At 36.7% G+C, this 12,383-nt stretch overlaps 1 protein-coding gene across 1 annotated transcript in view; it reads right to left on the bottom strand.

The window, feature by feature from the left end:
* PKD2L2 (polycystin 2 like 2, transient receptor potential cation channel) overlaps positions 1 to 12,383 on the bottom strand; it is a 39,165-nt gene that overhangs the window by 3,830 nt on the left and 22,952 nt on the right. Inside the window, exons 9-13 of the mRNA XM_061189639.1 lie at positions 10,988 to 11,108; positions 9,846 to 9,947; positions 8,314 to 8,378; positions 7,665 to 7,719; positions 194 to 306 (exon numbers count right to left, since the gene is read on the bottom strand). Coding sequence (XP_061045622.1) covers positions 194 to 306; positions 7,665 to 7,719; positions 8,314 to 8,378; positions 9,846 to 9,947; positions 10,988 to 11,108 — 456 coding nt within the window. The remainder of the gene's footprint in view (positions 1 to 193; positions 307 to 7,664; positions 7,720 to 8,313; positions 8,379 to 9,845; positions 9,948 to 10,987; positions 11,109 to 12,383) is intronic.

Here is a 12,383-nt window from a genome sequence, read left to right as displayed (position 1 = left end):
TGGTCTTGCTTTCACCTTACATTTAAACAAATGGAGTTTTGTGCTTTCTGTGTCATTTTAAAGTTGGGTAAGAAATGGGGGGAAAAAAGTGGCATCTTAACAGAATGAGATTCTGGGTTCAGGAAAATTGTGGGATGTCCCCAGTCCCCATATCACGATATCCCATAGTACCTTGGTTAGAACAAATGCTTACTCTCGAAATTCTTGTTGAGTGACAGGCTGGTAGTCATCTTGAATTTCTGTAGAATAATACTTTTTCTCAAGCCTCTCTTTCCATTTTTTCATCTGCTCTGCACTTTGAATCTCCTGTAAAGTTAGAGGAAAAAGCATAAGCTGCAATCTTTAAATTTTTCTCTGTTGCAGGCCCATGGCACACAAGCATCACAGGGTTGAGAATCTTAAACTTTACTCTCCAGGGCTGTGATTTTTGAGCCCCACTGGCTTTTTGCCCTGCCTGATTTTTGGGTCTATGCATTAGCAGAGTCACCTCAGAGAACTTGGTGTTAAAACTGTTTAGCAGAGTTAGGGGATTTTTAAATTATGAATATCGTCTTATTCCCTTTTCACTGCCTCTTCCCCTCTGCATCTCCAGCTGATATTCTCCATTCTTCACTTGGCCAAAACTGGGATGTTCTTTTCTGTACCTCTGTTCTATAATGAAGCAAGTGTACATCAAAGTACGTTTGTGGGTATTATTTGCCCTCCCAGCTGCTTCTCAGCCAGACTCCTAACAGTTCCCAATCTCCTCTTCATAATTACTGCATCTATCTGTGTACTCCAGTCTGTCCACATACCCCAGAATAAGCTCCTCATACCAGAAGATTCTTGCTGTATCCTTCTCTGATCCTAAAGAGTCCTTTCTGCGCTTTGTGCTCGCTACCCACCCATTTTCCTTTTAGTGTCCAAATACCTTTTTCCCAACTTTAGAAAAAATGCTCTGTTATGTTATGGAAAATAGAAACAGCCCTAGAAAAAGAGGGAAAGAAGAGACACTGCACCCAGATATGATGCAAAGACTTCTCAATAAATCGGTATGCTATTGCCCTGCTCCAACAGTAATGCTAAGTAGCAAAGTGGATCCCTGTATAAGGGTTCTGATTACCTTCCTCAGAGAGAATGGTGATGCCCAAGTTCATACATTGTTTACCTGATAAATGGATGCTGTTCTGGCCAGAGGAGCTGTGCTATATATCAGAAAGTGTTTGTCTTTTTTTTTTTTTTTTTAATTTTTTATTAATTAATTGATTTATTTTTGGCTGTGTTGGGTCTTCGTTTCTGTGCGAGGGCTTTCTCTAGTTGTGGCAAGCGGGGGCCACTCTTCATTGCGGTGCACGGGCCTCTCATTATCGTGGCCTCTCTTGTTGCGGAGCACAGGCTCCAGACGCGCAGGCTCAGTAGCTGTGGCTCACGGGCCTAGTTGCTTCGCGGCATGTGGGATCTTCCCAGACCAGGGCTCGAACCCGTGTCCCCTGCATTAGCAGGCAGATTCCTAACCACTGCGCCACCAGGGAAGCCCCCAGAAAGTGTTTGTCTTTAAACCAACATATCCGAAGTAGGAAAGGGTGGTTTTCAATCTTTCTAGTTTTATTTCAGCCACATTACAGCACCTATGTTTTGACATATTTACCAGTACTTTTAATGTGATGTTAAAAAAGTGGTAGGCCCCACAAATATTTTTAAATGACCAGGTCTATTAAAATGTGGATGCATTAGTAATACGCATTGAATAGACTGCCTGGTAAACGATGCATCCTTCAAAAAACCCATCTCAACCATCGCTTTTTCTATGAAGCCTTCCTTGACATTCACAGGAAAGTAATACCTTTCCTCATAGAGCAGCAACTATGTGGGGGCATTTGCTCAAGCTCCTAGGTTCTAGTCAACCCACCTCTTCCCTGTAGGTGGTAGCTGCTGCTTATAATTGTTTCTGGATTAATTCATTGTTCCACAATGGTTCTTACAGAGAACAATGGTTCTCTCATGCCTCAGAAATGAATTCTGTGAAGTAAACCCCCTCTTTTTGAGCTACCTAGTGTGTTTCTGTTTTTCTGACTGGCCCCTAACTGATGACTGGTTGGTAACAGAGAAGGTCCAAAGAAACAGACCCTTATAGACAGCGTGCCTCCACCAAGGGACACAACAATTGACTTGAGAGTTTGAGACTGCCGCCTGGCTATTTGGGATTCCTCAGGCTACCGAACCAGCAGGCTAAGAAGTGATTGAGGCGACTGATCCCAATTACCAAGGGGAAATTGGTGCTGCTACAAAATGGGTTCAGAGAGGGCTGTGTTTGGAACCCAGGGAATTCTCTGAGGGGTGCCTCTTAATACTTGCATGTCTAAAACTCTGTAGTTTAAACATTAAGTTCTTAAGGAATTGTGATTCGAGTAGAAAAGGTCTTAACATCACCCAGAGATGGATACAATTACTCTTGGGACTTTGCTTCTCCCCTTTTGGGGAGAGAATAAGAGGGCCTCCATTTTCATAGAGGATAGTTCTGTCTTATTAGATGGAAGCTAGAAATAGTTATTGTCATTTTATGGAAGTATAGATGTGTACTAAATAGCCAAAGGGGGTGAATTCGGCTGACCGTTTAGCTAATATCTCTCAACTCAAAATTTGCCCTCCTAAACTCTTATGCTCTCTTATGCTCTTTAGGCTGGATCTCAGGCTTGGCAAACCTCATTCCCTAGACTGTCTTGCTACCAGATTTGTTAGGTTCTGCCTTACTGGACGATGGAGGGGAGAAGGTTCTTCTTGTTTTCTTTCTATCAGCATTGCTTCCGCAAATGGTAGTTGGCTCCAGGCTTCAGTTGTCCAGCTTCTTTTGTCGTACCCAGAACCAGCTTCATCATACTCCCTCAGAAGTATCAGGAGCAGCAGGGGTGGGATGGGGGTGACCTCAGAGGTCTGAGCAACAGCTTCAGGCCCCTTAAGTGTCTTAGGTTCCAATAAACCCACCTTTTGTAACCTTAGCCCTGGGAGTGGTAGCATCCTCCTACAGTTATTACTTATGAGTTGCTTCAGTGTTTTTATTTTTTCTGTCTTCCAATACCTGTGTAACCAATTCCCTGTAATAAATTTTCTCTGTTTGAAATATATAGTATGGTTTCCATTTTCCTGACTAGGTCCTCATACACGTAATACGTATGTCATTTGGTCAGGTGTATTTTTGTCTTTAAGGAATGTTTAAAATTTTTCCATATCTTGGTTTTAAACATTTTAAAATGTTTAAAATGGGCATTTTCTATTTTGTTGCTATTGTAGTTTCTTCTATTATAATTTTTAATGAGCTGGTTGATGTTTGCATATATGACATGACTATGTAAATTATTTTTTCCTACTACTTAATCTCTTTTTGTCGTAATTTTTCAGTTCATTGTATACCTGAGAAAGAGAATCATATCTCAAACAGAGGTAGTTTTCACCTCTTCCTTTTCAACTTTTGTACTTCTTATGTATTTCTCTTGCTTAATTCTTTTGTCTGATCCCTCCAATACATCCTTGTCTTGTCCTTGACATGTCCAATGTTTCCCTATTAGGTAAGGTGCTAGCTTTGGGGTGAGATAAATTTGTTTTTATCATGTCAAGGAAGAGTCCATTGATTCCTGTTTTGTTTTCCCCCTCAAAGTTGGATGTTGAATCTTATCAAATACCCAGCATCTATGGAAAATAATAATTTTCCTTTTTTTGATCTATAAATAGAATGGATTATGGTAATTAGTTGATTATACAGTTTTGAATCATCTTCCCATTCTTTGAATAAACCCTATCTGAATCATGGTATTGTGTTCTGTTGGATTCTGTTTGCTAATATTTTATTTAGGATTTTTGCTTCAAGATTTATAAGTGATTGTTTTTTAAAATTAATTAATTAATTTGTTTTTGGCTGCATTGGGTCTTCATTGCTGCGCGCGGGCTTTCTCTAGTTGCAGTGAGCGGGGACTACTCTTTGTTGTGGTGCGCGGGCTTCTCATTGCGGTGGCTTCTCTTGTTGCAGAGCACATGCTCTAGGCACGCTGGCTTCAGTAGTTGTGGCGCACAGGCTTAGTTGCTCCACAGCATGTGGGATCTTCCCAGACCAGGGATTGAACCCGTGTCCCTTGCATTGGCAGGCGGATTCTTAGCCACTGCGCCACCAGGAAAGTCCCTATAAGTGATATTTTCTTTTTCTGTTTTTGTTTTTTGTTTTTTTTGAGGAGGATACAATCTTTACTAGGTTTTAGCATCACTATATAGTGATTCTAAAATTATTTTATAAAAATAATTTGGAAGTTTTCAATTTTCTCTTTGCTCTGGAACAGCTCAAATAGCTTGAAATTATTTATTCCTTAAAAATCTGGTAAAATTTCCATATGAAACCATCTGGGCCTGATTTATTTCAGAGGTAGCTCTTTGATGACTTTATTTCTTCTACAGAATGGATTTGTTTAAGCTTTTAAAAATCTCTTTTGGGCTCAGTTTTGATAAATTTTATTTTCAATTTATTGAGGTTTTCTTTATGGCCCAATATATCTATTTTCATGAAGGGGTTTTGAAAAACAGGTGTGTCTTCTGGGAGTACAGAGTTTAATACATAATTGTAAGATCACTTTATTCATTATATATATATTTTTAATCCTTTCATTTTTCTTGATCTGTTCTTTACTTTTAGTGTATTCTTCTATGTTTTTCCTTTTATAAGTCTAGTAGTCTTTACTTTATGGAAGTTTATGCCATATTATTTGTTGCATAGATAATCATAACTATTAAAATTGATCTTAGCCTTATAAAGTGCCCTTCATCTCATTTAGAACTTTTTTCTAGAATTCTACCTTGACTTATATTGTGTCCTCTGATAACTTTTCCTTGCCTTTTATACCTTGGCTCATGCTTTTATACTTAACTTTTCTAAATCACTTTGTTTTAGGTATATATTTTAGGCTATATCATAGAATTGGGTGTTGCTCTATGATTCAATCTGAAAATATTTTCTTTTTCTTTTTAAGTAAATTAAGCTTATTTGTCTTTACTGATATGTCAGATATATCTGGTCACAGTTATGTTGTTTTAAGGTATATTTACAGTCTTTTACCATGTGGCATATTTTCAGTTTTCTTTTTTGATTTGGTACTGCTTCCCTTTAGGAATGTATGTATTTTTGTTTTAGTGGTCTCTTTTTATTCATGTATCTTTTTATACATCCTCCGTCATCTCTTTCTTGTTTTGGTTCCCTCAACAAGAACCAAACAAGTTCAACAAAAAAGTTAGGTTATAATTTCTTCCTCCTCATTTCTTTTCCCTCTAATACCCAAGTATATTTAATCATATTACTGTATTTTGTTGTATCTGAGAGATGGAGTCTGTTGTAAGACCATTACACCATTATTTTATGTACCACTTAGGAAAAAAAATGCCACCAGTTAAAATATGGCACATTGTCAAATATAAGGCACATCTTGATTTCAGAAATATTAAAATGTGGAAAAATGTGTTTTAAAATTAATAAAACAATATCTTTTTAATTTACTACTGTACTCTTAAATATGCTAAAGTTTCTTCTTTTTGGCTATTAACTCTAAATGATAATTCTTCAACTTTTTAGCTATTACATATGAAATTATCAGTCAGCTTTTTCTACTTTATACCTTCTCTCTTCCTTCTTTTTTCTAAAATTTCTCAGTCATCTCTTGTTTGGCTGAAGATGATCCTCACATAGAATCCTCAGGAATACAGTGGTATTCCCCAAGTTCTTACATGTTCAAAACTGTTAGAGCCTTTATACTTGAAACACAGCTTTGCTGCATATGAAAAAGCCTTGGCTTACATTTTCTTTCCCTGATATATTGTAGGTGTTGTTCTGTTGATTTATGGTGTTGAATGGTGTTATGCTAACCTAATTCTCTTGTAAGTAAATGCAAATTTTGCTTGGATAAGTCTCATGTTCATTTTAGGTAATTTTTCCCAGGTACATAGTATGTCTTTCAATATACATTGCCTTTTATTTCAGAAATGGTTTACTGAATTATAGTTTTGTTTTTTAAAAGAATCTCAAACTTACAGAAAAGTTATAAGAACAATACAAATAGTTTTTATCCTCTGAAGTATTTGAAGTTGCCAACATGAATGCCTTATTGTCCCTGAATACTTCAGTGTGTATTTCCTGCATACAAGGACATTCTCCTTTATAAGCACAGTATAATCATCAGAATCAGAAAATTAATATTGATAGATTATTACCATCTAAATCCTCAGTCCCCCATTCAAATTTACCAGTGTCCCAGTGATGCCCTTTATTGTAAAAGGATCCAGTCCATGATTATGCATTGTATTTACCCATCTTTTAATCTCAGTCTGGTGTAGTTCCTCAGCTTTACCTTGACTTTCGTGACCTTGAAACTTCTGAAGTCTATAGGCCAGTATTTCATAGAATGTCCCTCAGTTTCTTATTGTGTGATGGTTCGTTGCATTATGCATCTTCGGCAGAAATTTTACAGAAGGGATCCTGTGTTCTCTTAGTGTCCTATCAGGTGGCATATAATTTCAACTTGTTCCAGTACTGATTAAGGTTCTGTTTTCCAGACTTTTTCACCGTAATGTTATTCCTTTTCTTTTTGTAATTAATAAGTATTTCGTGGAGAGGTATGGAAATGTCCTATTCTTCCTCAGACTTTTATTCATGTATATGTTTAGATCAGTGTGGACTCATGGAATCCTATTTTATTCCGTGGGTTTAAATTAATATTAAGTGCTTAAATAAGTGCTTAAGTGCTTAAAATCCCACACTTGGCCAGCGGGATCCCCACTCAAGCTGACTTTTGTGTCCTTTTAACAGATCTCCATCATTCTACATGGAGTACAGTATGAAGCACCTATACTTTCCAGTCCTGGAATTAACTGTATTTCCAAGGAGCCCTGGTTCCTTTTAGAGGAGAATGGTAATTGGAAACCAAGATCTGGACGCTCGTTGTGTCATTGCTACTAGGATGTCACTCTAGCCTTCTCAGTGGACAGAGTTAGAAGATACATTCGCGCGCGCGCGCACACACACACAGTTGCAATTCTAATCCAACACCACAAGGTTCATTTTAACCTTCAGCCTTTCCATTTTTGCAATTCCGTTGTCTGATAATGAGAAACCTCACTCCATTATACATACTTGTTGGCTTATTCCAATCTCTTGACCCTGCTGTCCTCTTTCTCAATATATTGGGGGGTGGGAGGCATCCAGAAGTAGAACAATGTTCTGTTTTTTCACTTGGGTGGTAGTGGTATGTGGAGGTTTGCTTCATAATTATTTATTAAACACATATATGTTTAGTCATTTGTTGAATATATGTTACAGTTTTGAAATATAAGAAAAATCATTAAAGTGATTCATCACATTAATGATTACAAGAGAACAATTATATGATCATCTCAATAGAGTATACTCACTAAACCCTGTGTGCTAATCCCACAGTGAAGGTACAGCTGTAGGATGAGGGTATCTGGCTAAGAGCACCAATAAGAGAGAAGGAGCATCTGGAATCCAAACAATTTGTCCTAAATAAGAAAGGATCTAGATTCTGGGAGAAATTTGGAGGTGGCAACTACTGCTCTGAAAAAAGCAAATCATTCAGTTCTTAAATCAGAACTTTTTCTAATAAAGCTATCACTTCTTTACGAGAAAATTAAAATCTTACTTTTTCATCAAAGCCTTCTCTTCTGGCTTTTTCAGCCAAATCTCTGCTTTTCCTACTGAGAATATAAAATAAAAATCAGAGGTATATGACAGTAAAAAGGAAAATGACAGTATAAAATATAACCAGATCTGTATTAAGGATCTGAATTAATTTCTGTTCTTTCTGATAACACTAATTATTTGGAAAATGTGGTCATTAATAAGTTCTCTATATCATATCTCTAGCTATAAAAACATGTTTCTATTATGTCCCACTGCCAGATTTTGACACTAAAATTATGCAGTAAATGTAAATACATTCTTAAATATTTTGTTTAAAAATTTTTTTACTTTGATAGCTAAAAGCATGCACTTAATGTAGACTAAAATCATTTCCTACTTTTTTAGAGGGACTTTACTATCCTGTCCAGCTTTCTGTTAAACCTTTTTCTGAGTGGCATGGCATGCCTTATATTAATTTTAAATTAGCTTAGAGTTTCATGACACTCTCAGAAATTATGAGGTGCTACTGGATGTTTTGACAGTTTCTTTAGAATCAGCACATTGAATGGTGGTTGTTTTGCAATCAAAACCTTACTCTCACTGTAAGTTTCTAATATAATACAGAGCTTTAAAATGGTAAGTTAAAAATTGAAGAAAATTCATCTTACCTTTTCTTGTCTTCATCTGTTTCAGGTTTCTTTAGTTTGAGTTTTTCGAGAGCATTGTGGTAACTCTGAGCATAATTTAAAAGTTTAAAAGTTCATAAAAATAATATTCTGTATTGTTAATTTTTGATCAAGGTAAAAGAAATAGGGAATGCTTGACTTTAGGGACTGCTGCCCTAAAGAAATGTAGAGGCAAATACTATGATTATCTTCTTTCACCTTGTCACTACTTATGGTTTCTGCCTGCTGGTGAAAAAGCTGGAGGGCATCACACTTGAACTTGGAAAAAAAATCTTTAAAACATATTATTAACATTTATTGCATTAATGATATTAACACTTTAATGCACATAACCAACATCATAATCAAGAGATAAAAGATGAAAAAACCCACAGTTAAGTTCATTGGGGGACATATTAATAGTTTACTTTACAGATAAGTTCTTGGACAGAGTTCTTAAGCCCCACTAACCCCACAGCTTATAGGACCTTTTCTGTGTGAAATGCTATGGTTAGAGCTGTGGGTATGCAGAGATGGGCAAGATGGTACACACATGACTCTGCTACAGTTCACGGTGAGGTCGGTATTGAGAGGACAAGGAAGATTGCTCTGACAGGGAGAACAGAATGTCAGCGAGAGAGCAGAAAGAATATTCCTGGGGAGTCAGGGAATGACATGAGCAGAGGCCCAGAGGAGACAATGAGAGCAAGCATGGTAAACAGCACTGTGCTCAAAACAGCTGGGGCATACAGTGCTGTAAATGGAGGCATAGAAGGTAAAACTTGTATAGTTAGTTCAATGATAGTGAATAAAGATAGGTTGAGACTGTGAGACTAGAGAAGGCCCTTGAATGTTTGAATAAAGAATTTGGACTTATTTTGACAAGCCCAGGGAAACTTTGAAGAATTTTGAGCAGCGAAGTGATATGATCAAAACTGGGCTGGCACAGGAAGGAGGCTAGAACAGTTAAGAAGATGTTACTATACAGAAGTCCTGGTGAAAAGTACTGAGTACCTAATGTAGTGGTGGCAGTTAGAATTCAAAGTGTCCTTGAGTTGCACAAATGTGAGCAAAAACTACAGAGGTGAACTTTACGCACAAGCCTTGGCAACAGACCATATAAGGGACAAAGAAAAAGTTCAAGGGTTTTGAGCCAGGGGTGGCTGAGGAGAGTGTTGCCACTACAGAAAGTGAGGAAGGTAAGGCAAGTGGAGTTCTGAGTTCAGGTTGTGTATAGGAATTTACCAGTATCTAAATTGAAAACTTTTGGAGGGAAGAGAGTCAGTGCTTTGCATTTAGTGCTCAGTAGCTTTTTGATACATTGAACTCTGAAATAATTTTGGTCACATTTTTGAAGCCAGAGAACATTTCTCCTGGTACTGAAATAATACAAATATAAGTAACCGTGGACCAAAACAGAAAACCCCAAATGCCCTCCCTGCACTACCACTTGGGGTTTAGGTGTTATTCAAACTACAAGAGTATAAACTGAACAAGATTGGTCTTAGAATTCTGATTAGAAGAATTTGACATACCTTTTTAATCATTTTACCAAGTTCAAAATCTGGCCTTCTGCCTATTGAATAGTCAGCTTTCACTTCAGAATAGGTATCATTAATTATTGCCAAGAACATGTTCTGGGGAGAAATATTCAAATGAAGTATTTCAATAAAAATTTAGTTTAAATGTTGTTAATGACTTTGACAAGTGCTGGAATTTGTAAAATTAGATTTAAATTTTAAAAGTAACTCATGTGCTCAATAAGAGATATGGCTATGCAGACTATATATAATATAGTAGAATGGGAAATGTGTAGTGTGGATAAGGGCAAGTATGTTTATGGTAAATGGGAAAAGCAGAATGTAAAATAGTGCATATACATTGGTTAATAATATATATATATAAATTTATTAATGTTACATATCAGAAGAAAACTTAGAATAATACATGTTCATAAGGGTGTTTCTTTTTTTTCTTTAAAATTCTATAGAGCTGTTTAAATGCACAATTTTACTAGGGCTCTTACAACTATTAATGTCCAGATAACACGAACAGAACTGTGGAGCGGGTATTCTTACTCCCAGCCCACCTCTCCACCTTTCACTGTGGCTCAGATCTGTCACTGTGAGGACTGTTGCCCACCATCAGGGGATAAGTGCTGTGTGTGACAAAAAAATGTTTTCATGGAGGACAGTAGCAGTGCCTTGAGTAGAAAGGCAAGGTTCCTTGATTAGGAAGGCCAAATAGATTTGTCCTGAGCACATGTGAGAGACCCATCCTGGGGACTCCTAAAAATTGCAAGGGTGTGAGCTTTCAGCCATAAGGGCCAAAAGCTGTCGCAATGTGGGCAGAATATGAATGGCCTAATTCATACCTACTGGTATGAAATGTCCCAGGCTGGAGAGACCTGGAACTTTCAAGTTATATGTGTAAAAGATTTAGTACACTCTTGGCACACAGTAACCACCCAGATGGTAACTTTTATGATCACATTCTCCATTGGACAGCTTGAGAACATTTAGACCCCCTGGATTACTAGGAATCTACACCATTCTTAATAAATGTAAAGTGTTCTGACAGCTAAGCAGTGATACTATAATTTCTTCTAAATTAGTAATTATATTTTTTATTCTGAAAAATGTAAGCAAAAAAGGGGAACATATATGGTCATTCTTACCAGCAGGACAAAGAACACGAAAAAGATGAAAGTGATGAAGTAAATGGGTCCCAGGATACGACTGGCTTGCTGAATACCAGCAAAATTAAAATCTCCAAGAACAATACGAAATTGTGTAAATCTTTTATGGGAAAAAAGAAAAACATTAGAAAATACTATATCTCTTCATACATACATGACAACAGATGGGGGTTACTAACGTGCCTAGGAAAGTACCTAGCTGCATATGGCATATGTTCTCTGGCTTTAGTTTTGTTAGCACAGAGTTCTATAAAACTGGATGTAGAATATTCCCCTAAAGAAAGGCAAGACTTAATAGCTGAACAGATAGTTCAGGAAATGATGGGCTTCAATTTATTCAACCAATGTGAACCCAATGTTCACCTCCAAGATGTGAACCTTGAGATGCCTGCTTACCAGCTTGTCTTGATAGTGGCCTCCTTAGCCATTCCTGTGCCCTTATAAAACTTAGAATACTTTGACCTTTTCCAATAAATGATTTTCAACTTGTACATAGACCCAAGAGCCCTACAATTTCTAATATCAATGGTATGCTTAATTTTTGCATCTCTTTTACTGAAATAAGGATGGCAACAATTTGTCACTTGCTAAGTCTCAAACAAGTGCTGGTAGTGATCCTCAAATGTGATCCCCAAGGTTTATTTTATTTTCTCCAATAAGTATAAAAGCTTGGCTTTGAAGTGAAATAGCATTGAAAATACTATAAATCTTCATTTTATTAACTTTAAAGATGGAAAAATTAAGAAATTAAGGCTTTGAATGAGCATAGTAGTAGCAGAGGTAGAATTAGGATTTCATAACCTGAAGTCTTATTTTGTTTTCTCATCATTAATTTGCAATGGTATTGCCATACACACCACGGATATGTTATAAATTATATATATATGATATATATATATGAGTTCTTTATTTTAAGGGGAGACCTGGGAAGGAGTTTTTAATAGTATGTAGACACTTTGCATGATTGGTCAGTCAAAGGGCGGAATGTTTCTTGTTCCTTGTTGCTTTTGCCAATCACATGAAGGGAGCATAGGACTATGTACAATGAAGGAAGAAAATGTATTCAAAGAAATTAGCTATTTGGAGTCCTAGGACTCAGAGTTTTCTGGAATTTCATCCTCAGTACCTGAGACCTGACTAAATCATACATACAGTATTTATCCAGCTTCTAATACTGGATTCTAATGCTCTTCTACACAAGATAGAAGGAGAAATGCTGAATTAGGAGACCAAGGTTTCTCAGCAAATCAAAAAAAAATTTTTTTCCTCTCTGGCATAGGAGAATATGAGGTTCTGTTTTAGTGTTTTTAACTTAATTTTTTATCCTTAAGTTGTGTTTATGTAAGATAAGTTAAAGTCAGCATTTCTCCTTTCC

Source organism: Eubalaena glacialis, chromosome 4, assembly GCF_028564815.1.
Source record: "Eubalaena glacialis isolate mEubGla1 chromosome 4, mEubGla1.1.hap2.+ XY, whole genome shotgun sequence".
Classification (NCBI taxonomy): Eukaryota; Metazoa; Chordata; class Mammalia; order Artiodactyla; family Balaenidae; genus Eubalaena; species Eubalaena glacialis.
The sequence above is the reverse complement of the archived record's forward strand: the minus strand, read 5'-3'. Positions and strand labels throughout refer to the sequence as shown.